At 36.7% G+C, this 25,667-nt stretch overlaps 1 protein-coding gene across 4 annotated transcripts in view; it reads right to left on the reverse strand.

Annotated features, from left to right (window-relative positions):
* Nucleotides 1-108: 108 nt before the first annotated feature.
* The window catches only part of LOC144478809 (uncharacterized), a 668,769-nt gene continuing 643,210 nt past the window's right edge, over nt 109-25,667 (reverse strand). For all 4 annotated transcript variants that reach the window (XM_078197075.1, XM_078197074.1, XM_078197076.1 and 1 more), the window contains one exon: nt 109-1,782. In XM_078197075.1, coding sequence (XP_078053201.1) covers nt 109-1,782 — 1,674 coding nt within the window. The remainder of the gene's footprint in view (nt 1,783-25,667) is intronic.

The following is a 25,667-nucleotide window of genomic DNA, read 5'->3' on the forward strand; positions in this document are numbered from 1 at the left end:
TCGCGCCGTCTCCCCGTCGATGTAGGTGAAGCCTTCAGCAAGGGTCGTACTGCCGTGCGGCAGGAACCAAACGCCTCCGACTCCAGGGCTCGCCGCCCGAAGTTCTAGCTACAGTTCCGTCACCGGTATAGGCTTGATATTGGTCGAGATCTGGGAGTGTTGTTGCTGCTGCTGTTGCTGCAGCTGTTGCTGTTGTTGCTGCAGATGATGGTGGTGATGGTGAGGCGGCATCTGCTGGGACTGTTGCTGGTGATGGTGATGGTGGTGGTGCGGGTGCGGGTGTGCCGATCGGACGATGTACTCGTCGTCGGAGAAGGTCTTCTGGTACTCGTGTTCTTTGCGGGAGATTGCGCGATTCTTCCATTTGTAGTCCTTGAGCGCGTCACGGACGCGTCTACGGCATCGGTAGTAGAGGATCAAAGCCAAGCCGGTAAGAAGGGCGAGCCCTGCCGCGCACAGCGTGGCCAACAATGCTTGTTTCCGCGGATCGGAAAAAGCGCAACCCAGCTCGTCCGGCGTCATGCCCTTCATCGGTTTTCCCTTCGATTCCGGGGGTTCCCCGCATATCACCGGACTGGAGTTTCTTGGGACTAGGACTTCGGATAACCAAAGCAAACCGCAGTCGCAGACAAAGGGATTCTCGCTTAAATCCAGGCGACGCAGCTCGTTCCAGGCCACCAGGGATTCCGAGAACCCGGTGAACGCGTTGTCACGGAGCATCAGATGCCTCAGATTGGGTAAACCGGCTAGGGATCCGTCCTCCATCGTCGTCAGTCGTTTGTTGCTGTTCAACACAAGGGTCTCCAGATTAGCGTTATCCGAGAACGCTCCTCGTTCGACGGTGGTCAACAGCTTTGCCGCAGATATGTCGAGTTTTTTCAGCTTGGACAGGCCCTGGAACGCGCCGGATCTCAGGGTCGTGAAATAGTTTTGACCCAAGGTGAGCTCCTCGAGGCGAGGCAGCACCGCCAACTGTTTCGTCGGCACTTCCCGTAACTTGTTCCCATCGAGACCCAGTGTACGCAGAGCGTTCAGTCCGCGGAAAGCACCGTCGCTGATGTCGTCTAAACCGGCGCCGGTTATGTCGAGCACCGTCAACTGTTCCAGACCTTTGAACGCATCGTCGGGCAGCGAGGAGAACGCGTTCCAGCCTATGTGCAACTCGGCCAAAGCGTTTAACGGCGCCAAAGCCGGTGACGGGATCGTTCTTAACTGATTGTCATCGAGATGCAACACCCGGAGAGTGCCCAGCTTTTGGAACGCGTTCGGCTCTACCTTCGATATCCGATTTTTCCCCAGATCGAGCTCCTCCAACTTCGACAGCGAAGCGAACAAACCGTTCTTCAGGTTCTCCAGGTAGTTGTCCCGCAGATTCAGCACCGTCAGAGATTTCAGGCCTTGGAACGTTTTCTCGGTCAACGCCGAGATCTTGTTGTGCCTAAGGTGCAGCTCCACCAGTTGCTTCTGCGCCTCGAAGCTCCCGTTCGGTATGATGAAGAGGTGGTTGCTAGAGAGGTCAACGTTCTTCAAGTCGCCGTAGAATTGGAACGCCGCGGCGTCCACGATTTTTATCCGGTTCTCCTTCAGCACTATCCGCTGGATGCTGGGGTTCAAGGCGATCGGTATCACGTCCAGATTCGCTCCTATGCAGGACACCACGAGGTTGTCGTCGTCGCAGGTGCAGCCGTTCGGACAGAACGCCGCCGATCCGAAGGCCAACATACCGGCTAGTACGAGCAGATGGTAGACCGTTGTTGTTAGCGTTGCACCGCGCCGTCGAGTCTGAAAATAATAAGCAAAGGAACTCTTTATTAAGGGTGCTCCCACGGCACGGCTTATCGTGAAACGTAATTTACATTAATGCTAGCTTTATTGCCATACATAAATTATATTCTACCGAGACCCCGGCCACATTCGTGACTGGAGGACCGGTGAAAATGAGAAAAGTTGCTCCCGCTTTGGGAGATTGAATGCTTGGGAAAATTCTGTTCCCCGTTGATTTTTACAGCAGCCAGCGAGCTCGCTAAATAAGGTTTCTGAATTTCGTCGTGTTTTATTATGAGTAATTAAAAAGGTCGTTTTTATAAGGGAACTTTTACGAGCGAATGAATTGACATTGATGGCACGAATTGTAACTGCGGAGGTCATTCATTATTTCTGACTGCGAAATATTAAGATCATTCGATTCAGAACGACATGTGCATTGCTGCGAAAAAATATGTCATCGCTTGTTTAGTGAATAATTTTAACGAAGAGGATGCGAGTTGGTGCTATAGCTTTATCATACTTGTTGTAAATTTACTCAATTGAAGGGAAATCGTCGCTTTTTTCCACAGGTGTTTTAACTATTCTTGTAGATATTTTTTAAACGATAAATGAACTTAAAATAATTTTATTTCTGTATCACCTTGAACAATTCCTATTATAAAGCATCAACCCGTTTATAAAACAAAAATATTTACTGTACAATTAAAATAATATTTACTGAAAAATTAATGGCATATACAAATTAACATGTTTTGAAACAGTTACGTGAATATTTGCTGGTATATTTAAAGTACGTAAACGAAATTCTGACAGAATATTATTAAACATAATGCGGATTGAGCTTACATATTTATTCTTCCATATTTATATGTTAACTCATGAAAATGTTCATATAAGAGCCACTGGACCGGTTGCAGGTTAATCACTTTTGACACGTTGTGTTGTGTAAAAATTCTATAAAACTGAGGCAATATACTTGAAAAAAACGAACCCAGAAAAAATGTTCGTTATATTTTTATAGAGATGAAATTTAAACGTGTTTAAACGTGTAATTTTATTAAACCAGTTATCTGTAATGTAAGCTTTAGTATAACCTATTATGATATTACATTTCTTTATGGAAAATGAAATTCATTAGAGTATTTTAAATAGTAACTTTTTATTGTGCACAGACGTTAAGGGTCGTATTAGTGATGCTATAGTATTCATTTTTATTGTGATGCAAAATTATGTCGGTGTAACAACATTCAAGTTCGTCAGTAACATCATCATGTCTTCAAATCTATACTGCATTCATTTTTGAAATTATTTCGCTTTAATATAATAGCAAACCGATTCATTGAGTACTATTATTTCATTTTGTCTTCTCTTTGTGTATATAACATATAACTATTAACCCTTTGCAGTCGAAGCTATTTAAACTGCAAATCTAAAACAATTCTTTTGACTTACAATATTTCTATTTTCTATGCCAAAGTTCACTATATGCATATAAATTTGAATCTTGTGATTCATGCAAAATTAAAAATTTAACAATTATTTAAATCTGAACTTTCATAATATGTATATAAATTATTTTGAAACGTGGTATAATAATTTTAATGGTGTTTTAGAGTCACCACTCCAGTGCAAAGGGTTAAAATTGTGATTCTTTGAGATTTCGATATTACAATTAGCATAACAGTGAATCACCTGTCCATTTTAGCAACTGATTGAAATCTTTATTGCCCGCGAACGTGTTAAGAAATGCCAATTAAATTGCTAAAATTATTTTTAGTAGCGACAACTTTTGAGATCCGCCAACTGAGTATTTTAACCATTTGCACTCAAAGCGATTTTAAGCCTGGATCCAAAATTGCTATTTTGACCAGCTGTAGTATAGCACTTGGTATAATTTGTGCATATGATATTGAGTCTCGTGACTTGTAAAACTGTTACGCTTTTAACAGAAGTGTAAAGGGTTAATTGGTTTCCTTGTTCTATTCGATATTTTTGCAAAGATTCGCCAGGAATCTAGCATACACCAAGTCGACATTTCGCGACACTTGATCGGCGCGGTGGCGCCGGACGAACGTTTAATCCGAAGTCGAAACGTGAGCGGCGTGTGCACGTGCGGGAGTTAGGATCTTCCTCGGCCGGCAATGATTGCGGCGTGTCAGCTGTATTAAAGCTAAAAATGCGCACGTCATTACGAAAGGATTATGCACTGCCGCGGTACCGAAGTAACCCGCGAGGTCACCGGCACACGCTTGACCCCGTTGCACATTTTCCATTTCAACCGTATTAAGAGATCCAAGCCGGGATTTAATGAATCAAGGTCTCACTGAATACACTTTGATATTATTTATTCGAGCATTTCTGCATATTTGCCGGGAGCATGAACAGGTTTCGCCGGCAAATTGCTGGCCGACCGCGCTAAATAAATTCTCCGACACAACCCCGTCGCGGCTAAGCTCGATTGCAGGGGGCAGCTCTAAATCCGTGTAAATATTGTGACATTTTTAGCGAAACAGCTGCTCCTTTTTACTCGCTGGCTGTACCTAGCCGTTCCTTGATTCTCCTCTTTGTTTCTGGCCTAGGGATCTTCCGTTCCATCCTGTCTCGCTGGCAGGGAGGTCGCGAGGCGATCCTCCACCTTTTTGAATGCGATTTAGCTGGACCTTCTACGAGGCTAATGAGTGTAAACTGTTTCTGCATTTTGCAGCTAATTGCCTTCAACTTGTACCAGTAGTGGAATGATAATATTTATTTTGTAAATGTTGTTTATATTTATCTGAAGAACGTCATCTGTTCCGCAGAAAATAATTCATAATTTTGTCATTTATGTCAGTCAGTATATGTATAAGATAAAAAAAAAAATCAATATTATTCATTTTTGAGTATTATTTCTTTTCTAGAAAATATTAGCTGCTATGTTTAAAAAGTTTATGCTTCTCAGTTTACATCTATATTATTTTTCCTATCAGAATTTTTATGAAATTAATAAACGAAGTGTTATTAACCCCTTGCCGTACTTTAACGAGTCAGACTCGTGTTGGAGATTTCTATAATAGTAATAAGCTATTAGATGTGAATATTCATTCGCTCCTTTAACTGGGAATAAAATTTTATTCCCCCATTACCAATATTTAAACATTCAAGTAGATATAAGCACACGATAAAAATAAAATTTCCTTTTTCATCTAAGAATTTAGGGCGATCGAAGAAATTCTAATCGTGCAACTTCTAAAGAAAATGGCACGGCAAGGGGTTAACTGCTCACTTCATTTAGATAGAACACATGTAAGTGTTACATGTTGTATTACATTTTTGCATTTTTCCAGATCGATTTGATTTGTTTGTTCCAATTCATGTGTTGATTATCAAGTGTATTCGACTATTACGAAACAATACATTGGTTGCATAAAAGTATTTCGACGCACTTTAATGTCATCAGTAATAGTATAAATTAATGAAATTAACATAAATTCGAATGAAATAAACGTGATAAAATGCAATTAGTTTTCTTGCCTTTTATACATCTGCACAAAAATCTGATTATCTCCGAAGCCGCGGTAATCTCTGCGAACGGATTATATTGAAATAATCGTGACTCATGAACAGCGGGGTAATAAATTGCGCAATGCTTCTCTATTATACCGCGAAGGTCGCCTGGAAATGAATGCTTAAAAACGGTCGGACAAACCCGGTTGCACTGATTCTCGCAGCGAATGCTCGAGGAACCAAATTGTGCCGGTTAGGAATTCACTAAGTCACCGATTTGTCCGCAGCGTATTATCTGGAACGCCGCAATGCCGAAGCAGTTTGAAATAGTAATGACACCGGTCAACCGGAGTTACCGAGAGCAACGTGTTAATCAATCAGTACCACGACGGCAATAAGCTGTGACGGTTAATAACGATAATGGACGCTTTTATTGCGGCCGAGCGAGGGGTCAATAAAAATTTACAAGCGGCCGGCAACAGAGCCACGAGCAGCCCCTTTCGCTAAAAGCGGTTTTGCAGTCTGACCTAATACGAATTATAATAGGATTAGCCGAGATAACGGCACGGTTACTCGCTCTTGCGTGAGTTCACGAGCATATAATTATGATGGCGTTGGGATGCTAATAGCGCATTGTTTCGGTCACGGAAACAACGGGGAACGTTATTCCGCCGTGTTTGGTTAAATTATCTTATGTTAATCTAAAAGCGGGTTTACAATCGGTGTTACGGCTCTCGCGGACCTGGACACGGACTGGGAAAAAATCTGAAGTGCGCTATTACTTTATGTTCGAACCCAATTTCCTATCGGTTATCGTTTCCGCGCGGCAGTAAATGTGAGAATGTGCCAATCGTCGTAACAAGTTTCAGGTATAAATGTAAAACTTCTAAAAATTGATCAGTTCGTTTAAATGTAACCATACCAGGCGTTAGAGGTGACTCGTCTGTAATTGCCTGATACAAATTACAGTATTGAATTCATTCAGATTTTTTTGAATTTTATGTTAATATATATTGGGATCAATACATTTTTTAAATAGTTTCTTTATAATTTCAGTAATTGTAGAATAAGAAACTTCGAGCCGGTCATTTGACCAGCAACGGTACGGTTAGAATTAAATATTTTAACTACATCTCTTTTGCGAGAACGATTAAGTCTTATTTTCAAAATTGTCATAAATATGACATTGGTGACTATTCTTTACACACAATTACATTAATTTATTGTTCCAAAGTATAGATATTTACCAAAAATGTTTTAATATATTATATTACATATTACTTTGAAACTATAAATTGTATAAATATAATAATATACTAATATATTTTATAATAAAATCAAAAGAATATTTAATAAAGCTGAAAGTAAGGGTCAACATAACCTAGAATCTTCGAAAGACTCGCAATGTTATACTTATTTTAATTTAACGGTGCAAATTCTGTAACAATAGGAATACTATCTACTGAACATGGTAAACCGTTTCCTAAACGATTCGAACACGATATTAATTAAAAATTTATTGTCATAAAGATATTTTCTTCAATGTAAAATTTGTTATCGCTCAACGCTGATGTCGGTGATCGCGCTAAATAACGTCCCGGTGACATCGGCACGAGATCACGTTCTAGAAATCGTAATCTCGAAAAAGTTCGTAGCGTATTCTATCAACGTAGAACGTACAAATAAAATGTGAATTTAGATTGAAAAATTAAACGCAAAGAATGTAAAGAGAGATTTAATAGAAAACTTGCTGACCCAGACTGATCAGTTCAACACAACCACTCAAAGAGTAGAAAAATCCAATATCGGTAGACGAGCCACGACATATTGTCAATAAATCAACAAGCAGATTCATGCAACACGGAGAATTCGTTATTCCTCGAAATCCGGCATGAAACGGCTTCTCCGATATTAATTTGTCGACCGAGCACCTGGATATAACAAATTTTTTAAGACTCTTCAGGATATGGTCTCGAGTCTAGATTAATTAGTTCGAATCTCTTCTCGCTCACATTTTTTATTTAACCTTTGCCGTGTCCTTGATATGGACGTAAGTTCAACAACATATTTTTATAAGTTATAACAGTAAAGCTGTAATTTTAAGTGAAACATCGTCGACTCTTATTTTAGGATACTAATCCTTGGGACTCAACATAATAAATATCTTAAACAAAGGTGCTTAAAATAACCGTTTCGATACTATAATCGATAAAATCTCATAATCACTAACGCAGAACAATGAAAGAAATTTTAAAAATACTGCAACATTACTTCCATTGTATTTACGTCACTGAAAGAAGAAACATATTTTTATTTAATTTATGGTTGATATAAGAGATGATAAGAATTTCTATTTTGCATAAAAGAACCGCAGTCTTTTCTTGGCTGCTCTAAACAGAGTATGAATCTTTATGCAAAATAAAAGATTTTCAAATTTATTTTACACAAATCTATTAGATCTTCCTAGGTTTATTAGTGATGTTTATAAGCAAAATGTACATTAAGAAAGTTATCGATGCTAAACATCTAAACTTTCAATTTTAATTTAAAAATTTACGTTTAAACTTTATAGATAAGCTAAATTTTAATTTATATATTATTTAGATCGCTCTCCTGCTTTAGGTTTACCTAATATAGTTTCTTCATAAATGCATACGAAAATGCAGTCTAACAGCAAGCACTTTTTCCCATAAACGTTTCAAGAACCATAACCGATATTATAAATGTTTCGAATCCCTGGCCACACCCATTGTGTGCGCAACGTAATTTGCACGCGGTTTATTCGGTAAAAGTTAAAAACGAAAAATGTTCCGCGATAACCATTCGCTTTATCTCTCACGAAATTCGCGAATCACACTCCTCGCCGGTTAAATTATGAAATTCATTGAATGTTCGTTCGCCTTTCGTGATTCATTATTAATGCACGTCCGTATGGTCGGACATACATTATCGTGAATATCTGATCTGAAATTAACCGAGAGAAAAATAATAAACGCGTCTGTCTGTGTAAATTCGTGCTATTTTTGTCACGGGCGGTGTGGCGAAATGCTATCGAAAGCCATTAATTCTGTTACTTTAAAATTACCATAAATATGATTACGCTGGATTTCACCGAGTCCTGATGCTCGCCAAAATATCGATGCAGAAGTTAATTTTTCAGTAAACTTTGACCCAACGTTATTATCCCGGGCGCGTCGCTCTGCGCGTTCTGCGCTATGCATTACGCCTCGTACAAACAGGAAAATTCATTCGTCGTTTATTACCGTAGTAAGAAGATCATCGGAAAATAAATTCTTTCGACAAAGTTCGCACGTACAGTTCCTTAGAATATTATAAAACTTTACATAAATTTCTATTTTAGAAACTCTACACAGAATTTCTTCTTATTGCATTGCAAGTATTGGCTTTATTTATATATGCAATAAACTTTGACTTTCGAAATACTTTTTACATGGATAAATAAATTTGTTTGTATCCTCATAGAATATTCAAAAATTACATAAATTTCTTTTAACTTTTATATTCATATTCATTATCATTCAATATCGCATTGAAAAATATTTGTATATTTTTATCTTATCTATTATTATTATTATAAAGTTACATCATATTTAGAAGAAAACGTACAAAAAGCCACTATGAATCTATAATTATATGCATAACTGTATATGAAACTTCTTGAATTTTGTAAAATATGACAGAGCCGATTTGTATAGCAACTTACGAAATCTAGGTTAAGAAGACAACATTGAACCCATAGTATTTAGTACAAATAATTTAATATAATAGCTATTGAACATACTGCACCCCCATGTAACCCTACAATTGTAATTCCACATAATGGACGCTAATTACTATTAACCAGATGCGACATTGAATAAGCAAAGAAAAAGAAATGTTATGTTCAAGTTCGCCACGAGCATTTTGCGGCGAACAATTGATGAAATTCGTGAGATTCTTCAAGGGTGCAACATCGGGCGAGGAAATAGCTCGGCGGTAAATTCTATGGATGTGCAAAGATTTCGGGTTACGAAGACGCGAGGCGCTCGGAGCGCCGGGGTGGTCCGACACCGCGAACCTGTGTATTGCGTGCAGGGGACAGTTCGAGAGCTTTTTGTCTTAATTACACGTCGTTACGCGCAACTAATTGCAGGCAGATAACGCGCTGAGAATACGCCAGACGTCTCGACTTATCGCTCGCACTAATCATACCGGGTTCCGGCGGTCCAGGGTGAAATGCCTAGGACTGGGGGTGGCTGCAATCCTGCTGGAGAGAGCGAGAGAGAGAGAGAGAGAGAGAGAGAGCCAGAACGTCACACGTAGCGTTGGTTTCGGGGCGAACACGTCAGATTTAACTGGATGTAATTAGTGATTACAAATTACCCTTTTGTCCATTAACGGGGTCGCGATACGCGTGCCAGATTTGCTTAGTCGTCATTATAAATGAACAACGGCTGTACCCGCGCGGAGAAGGATTAAAAATGTTAAAACAAGACTGTCCTGGAAGATTTAGCTGGAAATATTAGGTAATCCGGGAAAGATTATGTGGATTTCGGTAGACTTTGCTGCGAGAGTTTGCTTTATCTTGTTGTAATAGTCTTTGCGTAGACGAAATAAATATACATGAACGTTTTCCTCATAAATTGTAACAAACTGGAATGAAATAGAAATTCCGTTTTTTTTGTTGAATAATTTTGCTCACTTGTTAATAATATATAGATGATCTTAAATTTTTGTAATCCGTGTATTGTTCCTTTGATCAACCTTTTTTTATTATCGTAAAATCTGCTTTCTATTAACTCGTGGATCTTTATGCAATGTAAAATTCTAGGTTGCAAAATAGAAAAACTGGGTAACCACTTATTTTATGATGTAACATTTGAACAACGGATTCGTTATTTTCGAAGCATTTACTGTACGAACGTTATCAAAATAAAAAATAAATACACGTTTAATTAATTTATATGTTTTATGTCATATAAGATGAAAATTATTACTTTGTATAAAGATCCACGGTCTAATAATAAGTGATAATATTATCCAATATTTTGGAGCGTAGAAAGAGAATTAATTTTTAGGTTAAGATCTGTACAAAAGTTATCAGAAAAGATTACACAACTTATTTCGTTCCACAGAGTTTATACATACATATTTATACATACATACATTATTATTTTGCTGAATACGCAAGTACCCACCGTACAACAATCGTTCATTTTCAACAAACATTTTATCACAAGAAATAAGCTGCAACAAAATCGTTTTTCATAATTAATTGGTAAATTTACTAATTTTACAAAGAAATCCAAAAAATCTTAAACGGTGTCTTTTTTATAGCAATTTGGAAACGATACCGTCCTTGCGAAGGATTTCGGGACGAAACAATCTTCGAAATTGTACCAGCGTCGCATTCTACGCGGAACACTTGCGGAAGTTACGGGAAGAAAGCTTTCCGGAACGCGAGAGCGATCCGTGTCAGGATGCGAAACATTCCCGCGATACCTTTTTTTTCGCCATTCGTCGAAATATTCGTCGAGAGACGAACGACGGAAAAATTGGGAAAAACTGAACGAGAACCCCCGTTCGTAAGCCGTGACCATTTAACACGTTCGCGAGCTAGTCGAAAAACTGGGCCACCGTATAAAGCTGGGAATGTAGAGAATGTGTGTTTGAGTTTCACTTTACTGCAGTAAGGTAAAGTCGGATAAAAGAGAGGAGAGCGTGGAAACTGATACTTTATACATTCGTATCGGTCCGAAGTATTAAACGACGCCGCGGAAACTTTAAATGTGATGGAATCTCGAGGCTTGGCATCGTTTTCCGCCTTAACAAAACGTTTCGCGAGCTTCCTTGATAATGTAATTGCGGTGGAAGAAACGCTCGCGTTCCGCCTATTGATTCGACGGAACCGGCTTCTTCGATAAATTCATGAAAACTTTGCATCACATTCTTCGTGCGGTAAATAATTACGAAAAGGTATCGGTAATTTCGTATCCGTGCGATATTGAACTGTAAAGATGTCGAAGACTATTCTAATCTCGACGATTGAAAGAAATTATCAGTTAAATGATTTCGATAATGTTCCACGGATAACAACCTCGACATTTGTTCACGAAATTGTAATTTTTCTGAACGAATTTAAATAATAAATGTTGGTAAAATGTTTTACCAATTATTAATTTATTTACATTTTGTTACCAATATAGGAATTAATGATATTTACAAATATTCTTTGTTGTCTTAACAGCTCGTCGATTTTAATACATTTGATGATAATTCTTAGAATTGGTATCATAATGATTGGTATTCTAAATCTAAACATTTATTTGTAGATTAACGATTTTAATGCAAAATAATAATTGTCTAACTTGATTACAAGAAACATAAGTCAGATGAAAATGTCTTTCCTCTTTTAACAATCTTAAATAAGTCGTGCACACAACGTTAAATTGTTCTCAAATTCCTCTCTTTTTTTTACAATTTTATCGTTGCTTTAACCATTTTTGACAAACATGCATAAAATCCGTGGGTTATTTATTTCTGTTAATTTCGATTGTATTTCATTTTGTCCAGATATAAATGTTATTAAAATTTATGCTGTAGATTAGGATCACCTGTTTCTTGGCTATGCAGGTGTCCATCTATTTTCTGTAGCAGAGCGTAGGAGACGGATAAGTGGTGCTACATCTGTGAAGCGATAACTGTTGAACACACCTACGCATATTCGCTACGTTTAAGAGAAATGTAGGGGAGGTCAGCGCAGTAAAGTTCCATATCTGAATTAATAGCGGAGAAGTGCTTCAGCAAAAGACTTTTCAGAATAGAGATCGTGAACCACGATATATTACACATTAATATATCATCGTTAACTAATAGATTTATTATATTAATGAATTTTAATAGATTTTAGATATTAATATACATTTATTAATAGATTTATATTATTAGATGAATGAATCGATTATATTAATAAATTTTTCAATTACTATGCTATACACAGAAGAAACTCCTTTTACCACGGAAATATTCCTTATAAAAAGAAATTATTAGTAGAATGCGAATTCTTATGCAAAATAAAAATGTTTCGTAAACATTGCAAGAAGCAAAAGTCGCACAGGAATTTCTGCTTATAAGGAATATTTTTAGTAAATTGAAAATAATATAGTTCTTCCAGAGTTTTAACACTTTCAAATAGCAACTAATAACTTTCGCCATAAATGCATAAAATTTGGATTCTAATTATTAGTTTATATTAGCCTTAAGTATTTACTTTAAATGTACAAAGAATATCATACACGCTGTTCATCATGCTTTATAGTGTTTTACGATTAGTATCATCAAACTGAGTGATCTTTTTACCATTTCGAGAGTTGTAACTTCCAAAGCCTTACGTGTCAGATAAAAATTTTGATCATAAAACGAAGTTACGATTCGTTAATTACAGGGGTCTCGGCTTTGTACACGCAGCAGGAATAGGACAGTTTTGTCACCTGTTTCAGCGAGATAACATATTTAAAAGTCCTGTTATTAATTTAGAGAGAATTTGAAGCCTGGTTGGCCATGGTAAACGGCACCGACACCCCATGTGTTCCAGTTGAACGAAAATCAACCGGGATCGGTAACACTCGCGCTAGTTCGCGCCGTCGGAGTTTCTCCAAATCAGAGACTGGTTTTAATAATTCCTCGGCCATCTTTTCGCCGGTGATACGTTCACGGTCCAATCCAGAGCCACGCGCGCCGCGTTCGCAATACGTGGATTTACCGCTTGGAAACGTGGACCGTAAATACCATGGGAAAATGAGAACTGCGACGCGGATAAACAAGATTTTCCACATTGTTCCTATAATTCTATCGTCAGCGTGCGTTACACGGCCGTGATTTTTATTTGCACGTTCGTACGCGCCCTGTTACGGTCGCCGTTCGCTGCACTAACTATCGCGGATTGGTTTCTTTTGCCGCTTTGCTCGAAGTTTATGGTCCACGTGAGAAAGCAATATGAAAAGCGGGTTTCATTAAAAGAATTTATTTCGTTCAACGTCAAATGATTCTTCTGCGTTTACGCTTTCGGCATTAAGATATTACCTGCACGCGATAAGAATAGAATGTAGATGTTCTTTGAATGTACTGTTCAATTTTATTTAGTAATTATTACTAACTTTTCAAAGTATTAACAATGATTCCAGGTTCTTCAAGCTTGGACGCTGATTTTGTTGACCTATTTTCACCATCGTGTTTTGCATCGTGAAATAAATAAAATATACTTCGTATTATTACTTACGAATATTAATAAGTGTGTTCGTAAAAGTTAATTGAACATTATTTATTGAATTATTTGATCATCAGGTTTTCACAGAAAGAAATATTTAGTCTACGTAGCATTGACAACGCAATAGATATATTTAAAAAAGAAACTACGCTTGAGTTAAATGAATGCAATTGTCTAGTACATCTATAATGTGTAACACGTCGCTTCGTATTTTATTATAGCACGGATTTAACTAATACAAAACAAAGAAGCTTCACGTTTCAATTATACGGTCGAGCAGCGAAAGCTCGCGTTGCAAACTTATCGGCTATTTATCGACGCATTGTTCAAATATTTCCATAACACGCGTGTATTTCTTTTGATGGATAAAGCGACGCTAAATCTCAATAAATCAACGTGAATATAAATATACGCTTTATCCCGAGAATCGGAAAAATTCCAGTTCAGTTTGATAAAATGTCTGCGACGCACGGCGGCCGGAAGACAGAGAAAATGAATTGCCTTTGAATAATCTGAATAATAATGATACACGCGTCGCGCTATTAATTGAATTTCTTGCGACGCACAAATGACACAAATGTGTTCGACACTGACGATATCTCCTGTCAATCATACCGGAAACAAACGTTTATACGTGCACACATCGAAACTAGACACCGGGCTCCAATCGGCGGGAAATATAATTTGTGTCGCGTAAAAGAAACGGCGCGTATTTGTTTCGTTTCGAACATCCAATCAAAAACGATATATCACTATTCTGTGTTTCTTGTTTTTGGATTCATTCGTTTCAACGAGTTCTACCGTACGGACAGGTAAAATTTCATTTCAGCCATAACAACACCGGGCAACACATTTCTCTTCGAAATTGGGTTCGAAGTTTTCAATTCCGCGTCACTGCTTCTCGACAAACCATGACACTTACAGCTCTTGCTTTCCAGGTGAAGGAGTGATTAACGCGATTGCTGGTGTATTTTGCGACACGCATTTTTGTATTGATTTTTCTGATTCGTCTACCGGGATTGCATTTTAAGTAGGGGACAAACGATTTTATTAGTATTTTCTGTTGTGATTTAGACGTTCACGGCGTATTTTAAACAATAGACGAATAACTGTATTATTAAGTGTCTAAATTCATATCATTCATATATGTTTATATTGCAGCTAAACGATTTTATTATTATTATTTTCTATTATAATTCATGTACTTGAAAAGCGTACTATTTTATTCTTATTATATTATACTAATATTATAATAATATTAATATATTGTTATTTTTGTTGGATTTTGTATATCTATTTTGTATCTTAGCAATAACGAACAATTTTATCATTGTACGCGAACTGAAGGTACAATAATTAGTGTCAATTTGACACTGACAAGGGCCAGACAAGTGCTAACCGTACACCGTTATAAATTCCCGCTACAAGATTTTAATTAATCAAAATACTTTCAATAAATTTAGATTCAAATAACTTAAATTTAAGTAACACAGTTTATATTAATATCTTTACTTGCGAAAAACTTTTGTCAAACAATACAAAAATCCTTTTCTAACACTTTATCGACCGATAGCCTATGAATCGGCTTTTCTCCCCGATCTGTAGCCTGTGAATCGGTTGCTATAGTAACCCTTAATTTGATATCTATTATTAAGATAAATGTGTTAAATTGTACTACAAGCTTCAATATTATTGAATAAATTTTTAAATATTAAATACCTTTCCTTATAATAAGTTAACCTTTAACGGACGAGAGGCGACTCTCAGTCGCCACTGTGTTTCGCGCGGTTGGACGAGTGACGCGATATATGATTGTATATAGTTGCATATAATCTTATATAAATTATATTTGTATTCCATACAAATTAAAATCATTGATATACAAGACAGTCGACGCATCTGAGAAAATCGTCTCGTCCTGCTGTATCATTTGGTCGGAAAAGTCGTCGTCCGCTAAGGGTTAATAAGTTAACCTTCGTTTAAATTCGAAGGTCTGATGCGATCGACACCGAAGCATTTCACGCGACCTAAAGCCGAAATTTCTAATCACCAAAATTGTCCAACAACACGGGGCTCTCTTTTGGGCCGTTAGCGACGGTGCGGGTGCGCTCCCGGTAAGATCCAGCGCGGTTTAAGTGTCTCCGACAAACCTAACGAATCGAGTTTCTTCATCGAAGTCGAACGGAATCTCCGCCGGGGAAGCGGCAATAATTCAAGCCCCGGGCCCGGTCAGAAGACGGCGGACAATTTTTCACGTAGCTGGGAAACAGATCGTCCGGGGATTGTCCCGTGTTTCGAAACGTGTCACGTTCCCGGCGGCGTCCGACGCAAAAACACGCGGGATCGAGACGAACCTCCGGTGGCCCGTTGTCCTTTATCGCGTGAACGGGTCTGCCAGGATCGAAATGGCGAAATGCTGTTGCAGGTACGTGCCTTCGTTTTCGGACAGCGCACCGACGGCGGCCCAATCATTATGTAATCAAAGGGCGGCCCCGTGCTCAGTTAAGAGCCTGTCCGGTCCGGCAATCGTCGTGTTCAATCATGCGCCGGCTATAGATCGGCCCCGTTCACCGAGTGTTACTCGCTGCATCCGACAATGATACAGTCGAACTGCACCCCGGCTCCCCTCTCAGTCGATTGGATAATGATATCCACGTCTGCATCGGAAATCAGTCGCGTCTGATGGCATTTCGCTGTTTGCCGCGCGCCCGTCTCCTTTTCCGCGACCGTAACGAGCCTGCCTTCGCCTAATGATCCGACACAACGAATGTCTGGTGCGTCTGTCTTTTATACTTTCGAAATTCTTGTACGAGCTACTCTAAAAAAAGCGCACGATAGCGATACAGCGTTATTGCACTCAGCAGCGAAGTTTAGTGCGTTAATTGTATCAAGTTTCTTAATTAATAGTTAGCTTAAAAAGTTGCTAAATCAGTGATGAATATAATTATGATTTTTGTATTTGTTTTTTTATTATATTAGAGAATATATTTGTTCAATAACGTATTTAATATGTTAGCAATAATAAGGAAAAAGTAATGAAATTTTTTTGCACAGATGTACTTGTCGCGTGCTCTTCGACCTTTCTTTTACTAATTTTGTCATTCTAGCAAAATTATATTAGCATGTATTATATTATATTAGTAAACTATATTATATTATATTGCATTATATTATATTACATTTTGCGTTTCAGAAAACTCGAGGAATTGTGTGTTTTAATTAATTGCAATTTCTGCACAAAAGTGCAGAATTAAAATGTGAATTAATAAACAACTCCATCTAACGTCTCTTACACTTCTCCTTAAAAAATAATTTGCAACTTAACATTTTAACGCTGAAGAAATCATATGTCGAATATGTGACATTTGCTACGACTGTAATTTATTATTTCCAAAATTCACCACAAAACATGATTTACAAATTTCTTACAATTTACATCTGCATTCTCAATTTCAACTGCCGAGTGACAAAATAAAAATAATAATCATGAAAATTCACTAATGTTACATGTAATGTTTAATTCAACGTTAATAAAAGACTTTGAGTTTTTATTAAAATAGAAGGTAGTTGAGAAATTACCTCTCATAAGAGACGTAAGTAACTAGTTGTTGCGGCATTGAAATTTTCGTGGGGTCCGTTCTGCAATAACTTACGTCAAGACGGTGAAGGGTGGTCCATTTTTCTACTACATGAAGAGGCACACACATGGCGACTTTGACGTTTTCATCCTTGGACCCAAATAAATCTATCACGGCAGCAAATAACGTAACCAGGTCGAGTGGTCTTACGCGATGGACGCTGCTGAAAGAGAGCCTTCACAGCTTCGACCATCATTTTTTTTACGCTACTTGCTAGCTTATAACCTAACCAATACATGTTAACGTTTATTTCAGTGATCTATCGTTTTTAATAGTGAAAGATTATTATATCATATTATATTATACTGTATTATATTATATTTTCATAGTATCGTATTAAAAACACTAGATAATTATATAAACTTCTTTTTAATTTAATTTTTCTTTTCTTATTTGTTTTTGTCTAAACAATTACGAGGATTTTCTTACTTCAGTTTTCTTCTATTTATTTATTATAAGAACCTATCTTTTTTTAGTTTCGTTTTTTTATTTATCTTTGAGTAATATAATATTTAATTTCTGCATAAAGTCATAATCGACTCTAACCTTAGACATTATTGTCGTATCTCTATTACAAAACTCAGCTGACAAAATAAATTTCGTAAGAAATGCTTTTTCTAAAAAATACATTTCAGCATACTATATTAATTTGTTACATTATCAAAAGTACCTTTGTGCGAATGCCAATAAAATCCGAAAACTCGGAAGACACGACAAACGTTGCAGTAGCGCGAACCCTTTTACCGCACATGCCCCGTGACATAAACGGGCTCGGCTGGTTGGAAAGGGGCGGTGTTAAATTTCACAAACTCATTTAAATCTAAGATGAGAAGATTTAATTTTGCAAGTGGCGGACGACGTGGTGCCAGCCTAACACCGTTGCCCGCAGAAAGGTGATACGCTAGGAGGTTGGAAAGCGTGGACGAATCCGCAAGTAAATCGGATTGTTAGTAAATTATTCGATGCACTTCCGCTGCCAGAAATGCACTAATGAGCGTTCCCGTTATCTCGTAAACTCTGAGCTAAATTCCACATAACAAAGGAAATATTATGCAAACAACATTTGCAAATATCTTAAAATTATATTCATTAAACCGTTCCCCTTAAAATTGAATATTTAGAGAGTATTAATTAATTTGCATAATAGACGTTAAAAGTGAAATTGGACGAGTAGTTTTTTTACTCTACAAATCGAGCACCTCTTTTATGTTGCTACGTAAAGATATCCAGCATATATTTATTTATATTTTAAGTGACATTTATTACAATTAGACTGCGTTAAATAAAGAATTTCCAACGCAATTGTAAGGAGACAGTTTAATAAAAGTAAGTTGCTTCTTTCAATAATTTTAGTACACGGAAGATAGCGTAATAATATTATTGCATTCATCTCATATCTTCAGAATTTCATGAATGCATGAAATCCGCAGTCTAATTACTATACATATACGTACAACGAGACAAATTTGTTAAATAAATTCCCCGTAAACGTATCATTAAAATTTCAACGACTGTAGATTAAAACAATTTGGAATGATGCGTTTGGTAAACCCGGTGTTAAGCACCGTTGCACAATGGAGCTGTAACAAGTCCAAAATGTCACTCGTAATTCGGCAAACATATAGACACTTAAAAGAATTGTACGTTAAGGGTTAACCAGTAGCTGAAACTTAATCTCTCCAGTAGTAATAGTACTTGGAACATTTGGGGTTTGAGCACAGCGATGAGCTGGAGTGGTTTGAAACTCGAATCCCGACTCGAATGGTCGGATCGTCTCTAAGCTGTATCTGTTCCTCTCGCCCCTGCAGCAGTGGTAATTGAAAGGGATCGAGAATCGGGCGACGATATATTGACAGGATAAAATACACGTAAAATTTAAACCTCCGGATTTATCCATAGAATCCGACGGTATTACCCGTCCCTATGATTTGCTTAATCGGAATAAATCTAAACATTAAATCAACCGATCAAATGTTAACCCCTTGCACTAGGAGAATTTCCCCGAAGCACTTATCAAAAACTGATATTCGCAAAGTAATAATTGTTAGAAATTATTAGATTTTTAACACACATTCGTCTCCATGACGAAAATTCGTCATTTTACAAACAATCATCAATAGCCCAATGACTAAAATTCGTCATTTTGTATATTGCAGAAAATAATTGATTCTTGTTCTTTTAATTCTAAATAAATTAAATTCTAATTTTTATCAAACGGAGATAATTTTAACTAAAGATGGTATAATTACATCCATCACTGAAAAATAGATGATTTTTAATAAATTACGTTGTTTTTATATAGACCGTATCATTTCTACAATACCGTTAAAAAATGCCGACATTTTGTGAATGGCGGTGCAAAAAAATTACCGAACGAATATGTGTGAAAATAAAATCTGATAAAAATCGTATCGATAATATAAATTTGATGAAACAAAAATTATTTATTTTGAAAACATCGTAAGCATTTGAGTGGAATTAGTTATTACATAGTATACAATATATTTTGCATCACTGCCTCAAATAGTATAAAGGAGAAAGTAATTCCCATTTTGTTTCATAACCTCATTTAAAATTCATTATTTATTTATTTAGTTCCAGTATTAATATCAGGATCATCAGTGACCACATTTGATTTATGTAATATTTACAATAGCTTACGTAAATCTTTCGCAAGCGTAAATTAATTTATATTTTGTAATATATGTATAGTTGTTTAAGTTTTGTTATTGATTATTTCTACATGTTTATTTTATTGATATAAAATATACTTGTGATAGTTTAAGTGACAGGGAAACTTCGACTCTCCGATGTTAACTCATAAGAGGCTTTGACGATTAAATAGAGCTTGGTATTGAGAACTGTCTGATCGAAGCGGGACAATACTACTGGCAATAGACTCACGTTGTCGGGGCACATGGTTGCTCCAAATCGAATTGGCCAAGTCAATCTTACGTCTTCTATTTACACCTCGAATTTCGGTATATATACATACTGTCTACATAGACAATAACCTAACAAGACTGTTAACAAAACAGATTCTTTATAATGGATATTCCCCTTTCTCTATACGCAATTATTGCAGTCTTTATACAAATTTTTAATTTTCAAGAAAATACAAAAGCAATGTAGCTACTTAAAACAATTTCAGCTTTAATATATAATTATTTAAAATTCACGATGATTGGAAAACTTATATACTAAATGTATTTTAATTACTTTCATGAAGACAACAACTACATTGAATGAAAACATTGTTCAGTAATAATTATATTTATGGGTTCACAAATAAAATTCATATTTCACAAGATATCTGTATCAACTGTTCGAAATGAATTGATAATTGAAATTGATGAACAAGGGCGGAGAAACGTACGAACAGGGAAGACATATCAAGAAATGACACTAAAAACAGAACAATATGATTTGTAAACATTTATTACGAATTTATTCGGAACCTGATACCGACTGCGGCAATATGAGTTTTTTTCATGATTGTTATCGCGATAATTTTAAAATTCGATACTCCCAGAAAATAAATCGTCGCGGTAAAAATTCTATCCACTTGATTTATTATTGCGTGTAAAATTGCATACTCTTCGGTTACGCTAGTAACTGTAGGATATCCAGGATAATCAATGAATGTATATGCACGGTTACTTTTTATCCCCAGGCTTTAATCTGTATCAAATTATTACGGAAATCAAAAATTTCGACCAAGGATGTTAATTCGTATTTAAAGTGAAACAAAAAAGCTACAAAAAAAGAAGAGCTGCGAAATAATACCGTTTTATTTCATACCCCCGGTGAAATAACCCATGAAAATTAATATTTGCAAATATATTCACTCGTCCATACGTAATACTATACCAACAGAAAACTGTACACTACGTGTTAGATCGTGTTACAAAATGTTATTAAGCCGTATAATTTTCTTCGCAGTTGCACCGATTAGAACTTTTTCGATTGCAATAACCTCTTGTAACAAAAGTAAAATTTATATTTATCGAGAGAATTTATTTTATATTATTTTACTTAAGTGCTCGACCATTTATGACAAGAAAGCAGAATTTTATTTCGACTGGAAGTAACGTAATGATATTCACACTTAACATCACGTTAAAATTGTTGAAACTATAAAGACTATTTGACAGGAAGTGACTGAGTGATTTTTTTAGTCGAAAGCGTACATTTGTAATGCGCAATAAGATTGTTAGAAATTCTAAATAAATTCAATCTAGAGACTTTTAGTGCTCGATAGTTTTAGTCTCGGCAGGTTGTTACCGGAAACTCCTATCACGGGTCAGACTCGTCAAAGTATGGCAAAGGGTTAAGCTATACTCTAAACATAATCTAACACAATATCTAACAGTGCTTGTCCTGAACTATGTCATATGACAATGCCCAGATTACGGAGACGACCGTAATATATTACAAACAAGGCTCCTCAAAGGCAAGCGCTGCTTTGCATTATTTCCGTCTTATGCAATCTCAATAGAGGAGGCCTGTGAACCGTTTAGAATTTTATACGAAATAATCATTGTCTGCTTCTATTATAAAAATCAAAAGTTACCCATACTATACACATATAATTATTATTATTTATTTATTTATTAATATACTAAACCAGATGGTTTATTAGCAAATACAGAATTGTTACATACATGTATGTATTCCATTTAAGACAAAACAGTTGTTCTTTAAATCTATAAAACGGCACTATCTATAAAAAAAAATAAATGCACAACACACTATGTCCCTTTAAACCACGCAACATTTGCAATGGAAAAATTTATTACCTATTGCATAATTTGGAAGGTGCACAAGTTGCGTGAACACATTGAAAATGAAAATGTTCTATTTGGAATGGAACAACGATGATGGAGGTGTGCATTGATTTGAAGATCAGCAGGTAGGATAATTGGTCAATCAGATAATTGGTCTAATGTCTCTACAGGTACAAGTTTCCGAAAGGGGATAATTGACTCGAAACTTTCGTCGGGTGTGTTTGGTAAACACGCGATTATTTCCCGCAACACCGGATGCCGATGACGCTCGTTCGGCAACTATCGACAATCATAACATCGCCTTAAATCGGCTGTTAGGGGAATCGACTCGATTCAAACTCTCACTCTCTTCCTTCCTCTCTCCCTCTCTCTCTCTCTCTCACTCTTCAGTCGATTACCCACTGATATCCCCTCGACGCTCTCGAAAATCAACCCTGGCCTGATGATGCCTCGTTGTTTGCTCGTATCCGTTTCGAGGACTTGCCCGTCGGCGCGTCGGCGGCGGCGGTCGAGAGAACCCGCCGAACGACCAGAGAAAAATAATTACGTACGAAACCGAAAACGGTTTGCCCGGAAAATCGAGTATCGTAGTTAATCGGATTGTTAACGGTAATGATCCTCGTCGAACGATTATGATAATGCCGGTGCTCGTGCGGCGACGGCATGCTCCAACTATTTCTGATTCTCTTCCGGTCGATCCGGTTAACGAGTCCCCACCTCGCAGCGTTTCGAAAATCTGTTCCTCTGTTTAATGGCGATTCGCTGTTTGCTCGCCACTCCATTGACCTTTTTACGATACCGCATCAATCGGAGGGGGCGCCGAATTCATGGAAAGTGGCCCGGTGAAATGTTTAATTGTGCGCGCGCGCTCACGCGACGGGTTGCCCGAAGGTAGTTTGTGTTTCCACGTGGGTCGACTCGAACGTCGCCACCCGACGTTTCCGTTCGCATAAATCGCAACGCAATCAAATTGTGTGGACACCGGCTGTACAGGGAGCTAGACGACCGAATCGGTTTTGAAGAATCGGCGAATTAATGAACAGCGTGCTGGTTGCCCCGATTTATCCTGGACAAAGTGATTATTATCGTAAATATTCGATATCGTAGAAGGGGGAATCAGAGGATGTACTAGAGAGTTATCTGCTTGTCAAGAACATATTTAACATTAAAATTAACCTCTTGCCGTTCTTTAACGAGTCAGACTCGTGACAGAGATTTCTAGTAATAAGCTATTAAGTATGAATGTTCATCCGTTTCTTTAATTAGGAATAAAATTTTATTCTTTCGTTAAAAATATTTAAACATTCATGTAGATATAAGTACAATAAATATTTACACTTTCCTTTTTCTTCTAAGAAATTAGTACGACTGAAAAATTCTAATCATATTACTTCTAAAGAAAATGGTACGGCAAGGGGTTGAAGCGGTGGAGGTAGATCTTCAAGTTTGGGGAAACAACATACATAGTGTCCAATTCAAGTTGACACAACGAAATATCTTGCATAAGACTAATCGAAACAAAAACAGGTGGTACACGTTTCTTATGAATTTGGGCGGTGACCCAAAATGGTATTATTTAATGTGTATTTTTTAATGTGTGGGCGTTTTCAAGGTTATTTGAAGGCCAATTGGTTTCTTTTGTCACGAACCTATACGTTTAAGTACCATATCTTATTGTACGTGAGAAAGCGCACAACTTTCGTGTGAAACATTTTTCTGTAGGATCTTTATTTTTTAAGGTATTCAAGGTAACGTTCACAAAATTATTGAATTAATTATTTTAACCCTTTTAGTACCGAACGACGATATATCGTCGTTCGGTGCACTTGCCAAAAATACCAACGACGATATATCGTCGCGCCTCCGTTGGAGCCTTATTGTACTCATCACAAGAGGTCTGTGTTTCAAAATAACTTTATAAAATGTTAAAATGGTTCATATTCGATGCAACACAAGTGAAAAAATGGTTATTAGATTTAACTTTTTGATATATTTTATGTTGATTAGTGCTGCGGGTCTGTATATGTTAGAGCGATAAGATAGAAACGGGACCCGGGATATCCCTCGTATATTCGTCGATACGGGATAGTTTCTCTGGACCGTAAGTGCAATTTTTACGATGTTTATGATAGTTATCAGAGTATTCCAATTGCAATAAAGGGTTGCATGGTATATGCATTAGTAAGCATCAATGCTAATAAATTGCTTGTGTAAGTAAAAGTAAGGAAATATTACATGTCGTCGCCACAACGACAATGCCTAAAGCATCATTCTGATCTTGATCACCAACATTTGTTTCAATGTGGGTGACATTACATATTCTTAGTGGCCAGAAAACTAACTATAAATATCTATAATAACACTTATATTTTTTTAGTGACGTATTACCAGCTGCACGATCCACTTGTGTAGTAGATCTGTCTGACGCTTGCCGTGCATCATAGCGTTATCCTTCCGTTTTGTTATCCGACTTCTGCTATTGTATTGCAAATGATTGCAAAATGCAATGTCTATACATTATACTAAATGATGTATATAGAGCTATGACCAAATGATGACATTTTTTATGTGCAATTACCATTTGAAAAAGAGTAATCACATTTGTACGATTTCTGTTATGTCTTATGTTTATGTTATTCTTATGATTTTCAACAAACAATGAAACACAATTCGCATCGTTTTATTCTCCCTTTATTTCCGAATATGCTGCTTTTTATATTTTGTAAATATCACTTCTACTTTCGTTTTTACGAGCATTTTCGCAAACCTCTGCAAATTCGCCGATTCGGCCCGGTATTCTTCGCTTAGGCACGTTTTTTTCGCCGGTACTAAAAGGGTTAAGTATCAGGATTAATCTTAATAATCATATGTTTTTACAGGACACGATAATTAGGCCATCTATCCTACTTGACTACTAATCTTGTACTAGTTTAATAAAACATAAATAATATAATAGTTCTAAGTAACAAAATAGTGTCATTTTTGTTACATATTTAGTTCAAATTTTTATTTTAACTGTCATTCTTTTTCTTCTCTCTTATATAATATTGTACTCTAACTGTATTACGTTATTTTCATTGCACTACCAGTTTCCACGTTTTGTTCTCGTGTTAATATACTAGCGCGCATGTTAACGTGCTCCTCTCGTAAATAGATTTAATTAAATTAATTCTCATACGCAGCTAGGAGTGAAAATTCACCTATTTTCTGCTTCTATATACCGGAAAATATTTGATCTCTCCCTCTCTCCCTCTCTCTCTCTCTCCCTCCACTTGAGTTCTATTATGTTTTTTTCGAGATGTGAACTTAGAAAATTAAAAATGGAACACAATCTGTCCATTTTAAATTCTGTTTTTTAATTTACCACTTAGAGAAATGGAATTTCTAGCGATTATTACTTACACCTTTCATTTAAAGTTTCCAATTTTGTTACGTATACCGTCTTTTTAAATACTGTCAGTTCGAAGATATGAAAGAATCTTGCTATTGACTACGTAACACTTAAATAATCTCTTAAATATTCTAAGACCGGCGATTTCCGCGTTTGGAAACGCAAAAACAAATGCATGTAGACAATGAAAAATTCACACATTTATTAACCTTATAATTAATACATTATAAAGGAAGTTTTTAAAATAAACTTAGTGATTTAACAGAGTATGATATTTATAAAAGCAAGTTCTTTTACTCATCGAAATATGAGAAATCTCGCGAGCAGTCGTTTAA

Source organism: Augochlora pura, chromosome 3 (genome assembly GCF_028453695.1).
Source record: "Augochlora pura isolate Apur16 chromosome 3, APUR_v2.2.1, whole genome shotgun sequence".
NCBI classification, from domain to species: Eukaryota; Metazoa; Arthropoda; class Insecta; order Hymenoptera; family Halictidae; genus Augochlora; species Augochlora pura.